We start from the raw sequence: 10,865 nt of genomic DNA on the forward strand, positions 1-10,865 counted from the left end.
TCTTCAAACCCTGCATAGGACATCCTTTTTAAAAATAGTGACTAATTTTTGCTGCCCTGTGATGACCAAACAACTCAACGGTTTGCACGCTGGTATGATTACAAATGTGTCCAAAAATACAATCCACTGCCAATCAAAACCAATCCTCAACATTTCCTGGCTGACTGCATAATTCACAGGTTGAAATTTGGGTCAAATATGACTATATTTGAAGGAAAAAAATATTCACGAGTTAAAAATAAAAAAGAATCCTTCATGAGTTACGTGTAACCTCTTTACATAAATATTGAGGGGGACACCAGGAGGAGGGGCGCGGAAGTGGACATGGCTGCGTCTTCAATGTTAATCCGCTTTAATTGTCCCATCTGGAAGTCTGCTCCCCTGCATAGCTGACCTGTTTATCAATACATTCATATGGAGCCAGAAAGGATATTAAAGCTTTTATGTTGCCAGATATGTTTCACAAGAATCTCAATTAACTTTTGTTGGCTATTACTGAATTTGAGAAAATGTTAACCGGTATAAAATAAGACTTGTTCAATATTTTATTTTTAAACCATAGGAAAAAGATCAGTATACTAATAATAATAATATATTTCATTTCTAAGCGCCTTTCAAAACTCTCAAGGTCACTTTATAGTCACAGGATACGTTTTTCTGTGGGTGAGCAGCGGCAGCTACATGCGCCAGCGTTCACTCAACCCCGAAGTGACAACTATGTGGAAAGCTTAAGATGAGTTCTTGCTCATATTTACTGTAACTACAATTACAGAGGTCAGCAAATTTGTGGTATTTACTCTCATGTGAATGTGTGTGGAGCAGCCTTATTATTACTTGGGAAGGGGCCAGGGGTTGGTGTTACTTGATTCACTTCATAGAAGCCCTGTGAGACTAAGTCAGTGGCTTTACACATAAATCCCGAAGAAAAATACATATACTGCATCCAGGATAAATACAGTCTAGTGAGGATAATGCGGTGCGGAAAAAATGATGAATTGCCTTTTTTTTCCGGTGTATAAAGTGCACCAGATTATAAAGCGCACATCAATAAATGGTGTATTTTAAAATATTTTCCATATATAAGGCACACCACATTATAAGGCGCTACAGTAGAGGCATGACTTCTTCTAAAGGGTGATACATTATGTATCAATAATAATAATAACAATAACAATAATAATATAATAATCATCATCATAATAATACATTTAATTTATAAGCACCTTTCAAAACTCTCAAGGTCACTTTACAATTACAGGATATGTTTTCTGTGGGTGAGCAGCGGCAGCCACACGCGCCAGCGCTCGCTCAACCCAGAATAACTCAAATAGATAGAAAGCTAGATAATACATAGCTAATAGATATGAATCGTCCTTCTTAAAACGTTTATGTTCATGAAATATTTTGGCCTTAAAATGTTTCTGAAAAAAAAAAATTTTGTTTTTCTTAGACACTAACAAGCAAAAAAAAAAGCACATTTTCAATTTCTAATCATTGTAGTAAAAACTGAAAATTATGGCGAAAACCAGAAAAGAATCCATCTTGTAAAGTCATTTTAAGATATTATTGAAATGAAACACTGTTTTATATATCCCTGCATGGCCATGCGATACTTCTTCTAAGGGGGAAATGGAGTCCGGGGGCTGCTGACAGTACAGTGGAACCTCGGTTTACGAACACCTTGCCTTACGAACTTTTCGGTTGACGAACTTTAAATTCATGAAAATTAAACCTTGGCATATGCACTACTGTTCGGGATACACATGGAGCGCTGCCCCACCATGGCTGGCGGAGTAATTTTCGGCGGAAGAACACCAAACCACACGAAAGCACAGTACCACAGCCACCCTTCCTTTCCACACCCCCTTTCTCTGAGTGCACACGTTGTTCATCTTCAAGGATTTATCACGGATACTTTTGCTGTTATTGGACCGAAAAAGACCCCACCACAGGCTTGTGTTCTGCCAAAGAAGACACAAAACAAAATTATAGAAAAGGAGAAGAAGGAGATCATTGAAAAACACGATCGAGGTGTGCGTTTGTCTGATTTACCGGCCCAGTGCAAAGTCCACCATTGCTACCATCCTTCGGAACAAAGACGCTATTAAAGGTGTGTGTGTTGCTAAAGGTGTTAGAAGAGGTTGAAAAATGTCTGTTAATTTGGATTAACGAAAAGCAGCTAGCCGGCAACAGTGTGAACAAAGCAATTATATCTGAGAAAGCATGGCAAATTCACTCTGATATCGTCATGCGGCAACCTGGAAGTTCGCCGCTTATTGATGAGTTGAACAGAAGCTAGCAACAGATGGAGGAGATGGCTGCAGCATCAAGTGAGAGCATCAAGACAATGTTGGCTAAGTGGGATTATGTGCAGGCGTTTATTGAACATTTCCATTCAGAAAAGACTGTGGCTATGAGAATCATCAACATGATGAATGATAATGTGGTGCCTCAGTTTCGTAAGACCTTACAAGTCAGAAAGCCACAGGTGTCAATTAAGAGGTTTTTAGTCAGCAAAAATGATAGTCTCAGAAGAACCAAAGAAGAGAAGCCACACCGGAGGTTGAGATACGAACAGTCCATACAGTAACTCCCTCCTTCCCCCCACCACCTGCCCCCTCATCCCTTCCACCCCATTCAATCAAGCCATCAACGACCATCACAAAGGTAAATAAAACAACTTTATTATACAGTGCAGTGGATTTCTCTCATTACAATACAATGGCGAGTTTATTATACATAGAAAAAAAGGTATATTGTGAGTAATTTTAAGGCTTATTTAGTTGAAAATTATATTTTATGGAGACCTGGGAACGGATTATTCCCATTTTAATGGTTTCCTATGGAAATTTAATTTTTGGGATACACACTTTTAGCCTGACGCACTCTGTCTGGGAACCAATTAAGTGCGTAAGCCAAGGTCCCACTGTCGTTGCGAGAACTGTTGTGGCTCAATATTACTTCACAATTCAGGCACATCCGCGTATCAGGCGCAAGGTCATCTTTTGAAGAAAATGAAGGACTTTTGGTCCGCCTTAAACATCAAAAAATACGGTAACTAATTCCATGATCATCATGGAATTCTCTCCGAGGTGATACATTTCAGGAAATATAAAAACAAAAGAAAAAACTCTTTACACAGCGTGGGTGTTTTAAAAATGTGTGACAAAGCCACTGTCCGATAACCATAAAAACTCAAGTGGACAGTGAGCAAAATACCATTAAATATTCATCAAAACAGTGGCGCCTGACGACAAATAAACTATTCATACCTTTAAAAGGAACGTGATTAATAGCTGTGCCGAGAAGTTGACAGTGCTAACATATCAAGGACAAAGGAATGGCTCATATAGGTCAGACAGCTGGCCCACGCTTTGAAGACTAGATAAAAGCACCTACTGATGACATCACATATGTTTTCATGCCGTGTAAAGCCACGACCTGAATCCCACCACAATTTTCTTTTCATCATACCCCATATAGTGGGATCTCTTTTGAGAGAGTGGTCCTTCGATGAGTTTCTGATTTGAAGCATGCAGGCTACTTGTTTGAGCTTCACATATGTTTCTGTTAGACTAGAATATGACAGGAGAAAAGGAGAGGCAAAACGATAAAGCTCAAAGTCACTTTCGTTTTCTTGAAACATAACAGATTTGACTCCATTTGTTGACCATACCTGTCAAGTCGTAGGGTTTCGGCGTAATTTGTACAAGTGAGCGCTGATTTTTAAATGCGTGCGGCGTACATTCAAAATCTGTACGTTTTCTATCCATGGCGTTTTTTTTTCTCGTTTTGATTTTGTCACCGTTACCGCAACGAGACAATGTATCGAATTAGTCGGTAGTAGTGACGTGCTCGACTGGGCCAAGGCTTGTGCCAAGTAAACCGGAAAAACAATTTGCGAAGCGAGGTTCGAGGCGTGTGTTACGCTTTTGACCACGCCCGATGCCTGGGAACGCTGAGTTCCGAGCAATTATTCTTTCAAGGAACACACGCATATTAATTCATGTCACAATCCCCTGCCATTTCTACGTAAAAGGATTAGGACCAGCAAAGACAAAAAAAAAAGAACATTGGCACGATTTTCTGTTTTATCTCGGAATTCTGAGTTTATTCTCAGAATCATGATTTTAATCTCAAAATTCTGTGGATTCTCACTTTAAAGTCTGAATTGTGAGCTAAAAGTGATAATCATACGACTTCGTTGGCCCTATTCCTCTTCCGTACATTTTGACAGCATTATTATTGTTTTTTAAGTTATTTTTTTAGTTTAATTTTACGTACGCTATATCTTCTTTTCCTTTTGGCTTAATAATAATAATAATAATAATAATAATAATAATAATAATAAGCTCGTGTATGATGAGCTTAGGAGGAGAGCACTCACAAACTGTGGGTACCCTCAGTGGTCATTTAACAAATGTCAGAAAGAAAGAATAGGGAATGAAACCAAAAATTCTGAAGCTACAAAAAGGAGAGGAGTAGCAGTACCTTACATTGCAAGAGTTTCTGAAAAACTACAGAGTCCTTTGGCAACACAAAATTCCTACTTATTTCAAACCGATAAACACTTCAAGGCAAAAATTAGTGCATCCAAAAGATAGGCTGCCAAATGAAAAACTAAGTAATGCAGTTTATTCAATACATTGTAAGAATGAAAATTGTAAAGAGCAGTACATTGGGGAGACTAAACATATTCTCAAAAAAAGACTATCAACATCTCAGGGATAAAAACAGTGGCCCACTAGTATTATCCCTGAGATGTTGATAGTCTTGATTGAGTCCCACTAGTAGTGGGCCTCAATAGGCTGTACATAGGCACCTAAAAGCTAGCAAGCATTCATTTGACGACAATGAGGTTAAAATCTTAGCGAAAGAACATAGATGGTTTGAAAGGGGAGTAAAAGAAGCGATTTTCATAAAACAGCTAAATCCTTCACTAAACCGATATGGTGGGGTGATGTTCAATTTGGATTGTTCGTATAACGGCCTACTTAGGCAAGATAGGATTAATAATACTGATGAGGTGATACCGGAGGAAGTGGGGCAATCAGGCCAGTTGTTAGTCAAAACAATAGGAGCTGCAGGGAGTAGTTCTCTGCTCCCCCCAACCTGAAAGTTGGGACGTATCATAGTAGAATCCGGCACCGCCATGTCTCGACAGTAGGGATATATATATATATATAGAGAGAGAGAGAGAGAGAGAGAGAGAGAGAGAGAGAGAGAGAGAGAGAGAGAGAGAGAGAGAGAGAGAGAGAGAGAGAGAGAGAGAGAGAGAGAGAGAGAGAGAGAGAGAGAGAGAGAGAGAGAGAGAGAGAGAGAGAGAGAGAGAGAGAGAGAGAGAGAGAGAGACATGAACAAACATAGAGATCCTATTCGACAAGTATGAACTGTATTGTGCTGTTTTTGCTTTCATGCTTTCCAACTACTGTTGGAATATCATCTGAATATTTCCTTGCACGTGTAATGTTTTTTAGAGTTGTATTTCCCCGTCGGCGATTGTGGTTAGTATCATCGATAAAAAAATATGTCACGTCTGAAATTAGGGAATATTTAAATGGAACGTTGCGACCCCCAGCGGAGGTATGACAGAATTGCAAAGACTAAATGACATTTTGCATGTACTGTACTGTAGTTTTATTGGATACATACTCACGGCGAGACAGAGAGACAAAAATGGTAAGGACATGCAGCAGGTTCGGGTGATTAAGGATAGAGATGTCAATGTATTAACAGGTGCCAATTGTGTGATGGAAAGATGGAAAAAGTACTTTGAAGAATTGATGAATGAGGAAAATGAAAAGGAACAAAGAGTAGAAGACGTGACTGTTGTAGACCAAGACGTAGCAAACATTAGCAACGATTAAGTGAGGAGGGCGCTGAGGAGGATGAAGGGGGGAAAGGCACTCGGGCCTGATGATTTACCAATCGAGGTATGGAAGTGTCTTGGAGAGGTGGTGGTGGTGTTCCTGACTGTTATTGAACAAGATCTTAGATGGTGAACAGATGCCTGAAGAATGGAGACGAAGTGTACTGGTGCCCATTTTTAAGAACAAAGGAGATGTGCAGAGTTGTACTAATTACAGAGGAATAAAGTTGATGAGCCATACATTGAAACTCTGGGAAAGAGTAGTTGAAGCTAGACTAAGAGCAGAAGTGAACATTTGTGAGCAGCAGTATGGTTTCATGCCAAAAAAAAAAGAGTATGACCGATGCAGTGTTTGCTTTAATAATGCTGATAGAAAAGTACAGAGAAGGTCAGAAGGAATTGCATTGTGTCTTTGTAGATCTGGAGAAAGCATATGACAGGGTGCCCAAAGAAGAGCTCTGGTAGTGCATGAGGAAGTCTGGAGTGACAGAAAAGTATGTCAGAGCGGTGCAAGACACGTATCATGACTGTAAAACAGTTGTGAGATGCGCTGTCGGTGTGACTGAGGAATTCAAGGTGGAGGTGGGACTCCACCAGGGGTCACCTCTGAGCCCCTTCTTATTTGCAATGGTGATGGACAGGCTGACAGACGATGTTAGACAAGAATCTCCTTGGACCATGATGTTTGCAGATGACATTGTGATCTGTAGTGAGAACAGGGAACAGGTGGCGGAGAAACTAGAGATGTGGAGATATGCCCTGGAAAGGAGAGGAATGAAGATCAGTCACAGCAAGACGGAATATATGTGTGTGAATGAGAGGGATCCAAGTGCAAGAGTGATGCTACAGGGGGAAGAGATAAAGAAGGTGGAGGATTTTAAGTACTTGGGGTCAACTGTCCAGAGCAATGGAGAGCGTGGAAAAGAGGTGAAGAAGCGTGTCCAGGCAGGCTGGAGCGGCTGGAGAAAAATGTCAGGTGTGATGTGTGATAGAAGGGTTTCAGCTATAGGATGAAAGGAAAAGTGTATAAAACAGTGGTGAGACCAGCCATGATGTTTGGACTGGAGACAGTACCACTGAAGAAAAGACAGGAAGCAGAGCTGGAGGTAGCAGAGCTGAAGATGTTGAGGTTTTCTTTGGGAGTGACCAGGTTGGATAGGATCAGGAACAAGAAGATACTCGTCCACGACTGAAAAAAGGACGTTTTGTAAAAACGTGTATACTTGTTTCTGCCGGGGACGGGGTTGAAGAATGTTGTCTTGTCCAGGAAAACCAAGACAATTAAATTATTTATAAAAATGATTTTATTTATTTTAGAAAGACAAAGAAAAAAAAAAAACATTGCGGGACACAGTTCACAGACCTGTCAAGGGAGCCTTCTTCTACTCTGTGTCTTGCGTTCTCCTTGTTTCTTGTCGGGAGGTGGTGAAGGTTAACGCGATCGGTATTTTGAGCAGCTACACAGAGTACAAACTGGTGCAAGAGCAGGCAAATTTGCTTTCAAAAGGTACGTGCAGCGATGTTTTTGCCCTGTTTGATATCAAAGTCTTACAATTCTTTGGTCGGTCTGCCATTCGCGCGGCTTGAACCAAGCCCCTAAGCTCCGATGAGCTTCATAAGGAGACGGTGAAATAAAGATACCTCGCTCGATGAGTCAGACTGGTTCTATTCTCCAGAACTACTTTTTGTGGTGGAGGCAAACATTCCTCGATACATGGCTTTCTCCTGGACTAAATCATGGCTCAGCTTCTCCTCAACCCTCTGCAGGTACCGCTTGACGTTGACATCTGAAACAGTAAAAGGGTCAGTCCAGGTTTTCAATAACTGGTGAGTTGAAGATCTCAGCAAATGAAGAAATAAATAGAAACTCTAAAAAGAAGCTTGTTGTCGTATTAAAGCCTCGCAGTCATTTAAACTGGACCACATCCGAGCGGGCGATCAGGTCTAAGTTTTTACTGCCATGTCAGCTTGAACATTTTTGGCACATCACAGATTTCTTTTGCATAAGCGGAAATAACCACGTCTTGCACACTACAGACGCTCCACAACTTCCCAACATTCAAGTGACGAATAACAGTACATCATACGAACATTTTTGCGGGTACAGTATATCGAAAAATGTTCGGACAGAGAAGCATGCTGTAAGTTAGATTTTCTATTGCGCGCCTTTTTTCACGGCCGAGCTCGCTTGTGATTGGCTGCGTATTGTTCTTCACGCACACACACAGTCACATTAGAGGTTTTAAAGGACAACCGACGTCTCCGGACAAGTTGTGTCCATAATTTGTAAAATGGCTTCAAATGACTTCTACTGAGCGTATTTTACAAAGATTCCACCGCATATAGCTATATTTTACGTTTTAAGACTCACGCTGAATAATCAGGAAGTCTTGTTTTTGAGTTGGTGACGAGTCGGTACGTGACGTCACTTAAGCCCCGCCCCCCCGACCGACAAAAAGACACATTGTAGCAGTCCTTCATCACGTCAATGTATTTTGCTTTACTGTTTGTCTGAAAACCTTGATGTTGTACCCAAAAGCCACCAGAAGAGGGCGTCCAAGCTCCATGGAAGGAATTTATCAGCCTGTAGAAACGGGCTGATTCATTCCTTACGGGAGCTGGTCGCCATTTTTGGGTGCGACATTCCCGCCCCGCCCATTTGCCTCAAAATGACACGGAAAAAATTATTTAATCGATTGCAAACTTGTATGCTTTCCTCTTCAGAACTATTTGAATCATATTCATAACTGGATGTGTAACAAGAAAGCATATTCTCCGAATCTGAAGCCATTGTTTTGATTTTTCAGCAATGCAAGACGTCTTGGCGTGATGTCACGAACTGGGGGCGGGACTTTCTGAAAATGCCCAATTCGCAGCTCCATTTTTTGCAGATTTTGGACACTTTAAGTCATTTTTATTGGTGTTTTGCATTTGAATAAAAATATCGTACTGCATGTTTTGGGTATTTTAGATGCTATAAAACGTTTTTCTGATGTCTGGCACTCGCCAAAATGCAAATATTTAAATATTTTTAGGAATCAGAGTGAACTGCCCCTGACTGTACTGTATAATACCCGTGAGTGAGTCTGCCACTTCATTTGAGAAATGGGATGACATGCAGGACCAACAGAATATTTAAACATGTGCTTGAACATGGAAAAGATCTTCAAATCAATTTACCGTTAGGCTGCACCATGCAGGCCTGTGTCAAGTACTGCTTGGCTTTCTGTGCGTCTCCCAGTTCGAATGTGGCAACGCCTGCTCTGTACAGTGCTTTAGAATCAGCTGGTCGCTCCTCCAACACTCGCAGGGTGTACTCATGGACACGAGAATAGTCCACACTCTCTCTTTGTAGCAAACAGGCTGAAAACGAAAAATAATGTCTGTTCAAACACATTGTAACTTTTTGGCAGCGTTCACATTTTATCAATTCATATACTAGGGTTGTGTTGACAATCACTAATCTAATTACACTAGGACTCTTGTCATTTATAATAATAAGATAAGAAACCATGTATTAGTGTCACAATTATAATAAGAATAAAATAATAATAATAATAATAATAATAATAATAATAATAATAATACCAGCTAAATTGTTGTAGCAGTCCACTTGTGTGTTTCTCAAAAATGTCTCTTGTTCAGATGTGAGTTCTGGCCTCTCTGGTCCAAATCCTTTTAAAGTTGATTGCACTTTAGAGTCGAGGCTACGAAGGATCAAAAGAGCGCGGTGATAACGGCCAACAGCGGAGCGAATGTTCTTTTCCCTGTAGAAAGCGTTCCCTTCAGTCTTCATTTGCGCAGATTCTTCCAGCAAAACCCAAACTGGCTTTGAAGCAGGGGGAACAGCAGCAGGAGAAGCTATTGCTGCTCCCTGAGTTGCAGGCTTGTCTTCTCCTCCGTCAATTTGCATGGCCGCTGCCATTTTACTTTAAAAAAATAAATTATATGATATATGCTCAAAAAACAAGTATGACATGTTCAAGCCTAAAGTTCAGTCTAAATGCACACAAATATAAACTACATCTCTACATCATCTTAAGAGGCTGTAATGTTAAACAAAGGACTGTAATGTTAAACAAAGGACACCCCACTTTCAAACAACATAAGGACGATTTTCAGAATTTTAATGACTGATAAGACTCATCCTTGTTTGACGTTCAATGCTGCGTACTACCTTTTGAGATATAATATTGAAGCATTTGATTTTGTGTATGCACATTGACACATAATTTGCAATCGACTACTCACATTGTGAGAGATGAGTGTAGGATAGCATGCCTGAAGAAAATGTTGACTTAAAACGAAAGTCAAGCGTTTCTTGTGAATACGCTTTTGGGTTGCGCGTTGAACGCGGCTCGTCTTCAATGTTCGGGTTACGTCAAATTTTTGCTTGAAGACGTGTCAATAGATTTCATTATCACGCCGTTAATAAAGTTGGGGTAAATCTTGACCCCAGGCACGTTTAGCACAAACTGGTTTGTGTACGTTCACACTACAGCTATCTATATAGCAGGAGACACTTCCTCAAACACAATGGTTACAAAAGTAAAAACACCTTCACCAGAAATTTTCTTGATGTACGTGTGTTCAACTGATATGTTTTTAATTTGAATTCGGACTCACCTTGAATTATCGACTTGACAACTACGAACATCTGATATGAACGCCGCTCACATATTAGCGTTTCTTCTTCCTTTCAGACCTTGTGCGAATTCCTCCTCCTTGGTGTATACTGCCAACTACTGTCCAGGACATTGAAAAGGGCCCAGCAAGCAACGGCATCGACGCAATCGGCATTGAGCTGCGAATTGGGCATTTTCAGAAAGTCCCGCCCCCAGTTCGCGACGTCGCGCGAAGACGTCTTGCATTGCTAGTGAATCAAAACAATGGCTTCAGATTCGGAGAATATGCTTTCTTGTTACACATCTAGTTATTAATATGATTCAAATAGTTCTGAAGAGGAAAGCATAAATGTTTGCAATCGATTAAAGAA

At 40.5% G+C, this 10,865-nt stretch overlaps 1 protein-coding gene and 1 long non-coding RNA gene across 2 annotated transcripts; both read right to left on the bottom strand.

Moving 5' to 3' along the window:
• Positions 1-3,474: 3,474 nt before the first annotated feature.
• On the bottom strand, positions 3,475-4,081 carry LOC148901224 (uncharacterized). The gene is made up of 2 exons (XR_016118341.1): positions 3,677-4,081; positions 3,475-3,575 (listed from the first exon to the last, which is right to left on the bottom strand). It is a non-coding gene; the product is annotated as an uncharacterized LOC148901224 (long non-coding RNA).
• A 3,074-nt stretch (positions 4,082-7,155) lies between these two features.
• On the bottom strand, positions 7,156-10,658 carry ttc9c (tetratricopeptide repeat domain 9C). Its single transcript, XM_089016607.1, has 4 exons — positions 10,496-10,658; positions 9,458-9,798; positions 9,050-9,232; positions 7,156-7,656 (listed from the first exon to the last, which is right to left on the bottom strand). Exons 2-4 carry the CDS (start codon positions 9,792-9,794, stop codon positions 7,535-7,537), a joined length of 642 nt encoding a protein of 213 aa, XP_088872733.1. The 5' UTR covers positions 9,795-9,798; positions 10,496-10,658; the 3' UTR covers positions 7,156-7,534.
• Between the last annotated feature and the right edge of the window lie 207 nt (positions 10,659-10,865).

This window comes from Hippocampus bargibanti, linkage group LG02 (assembly GCF_051943395.1).
Source record: "Hippocampus bargibanti isolate YZ-2025 linkage group LG02, ASM5194339v1, whole genome shotgun sequence".
NCBI lineage: Eukaryota > Metazoa > Chordata > Actinopteri > Syngnathiformes > Syngnathidae > Hippocampus > Hippocampus bargibanti.

Bases quoted from the DNA above. Each gene is read 5' to 3' on its own strand.
- ttc9c (XM_089016607.1), bottom strand. From the start codon at position 9,794: ATGGCAGCGGCCATGCAAATTGACGGAGGAGAAGACAAGCCTGCAACT. The intron at 9,233-9,457 runs GTATTATTATTA...TTTCGTTTTCAG, and splicing joins CTGCTACAACAATTTAGCTG to CCTGTTTGCTACAAAGAGAG. The intron at 7,657-9,049 runs GTAAATTGATTT...TTACTGTTTCAG, and splicing joins CTGCATGGTGCAGCCTAACG to ATGTCAACGTCAAGCGGTAC.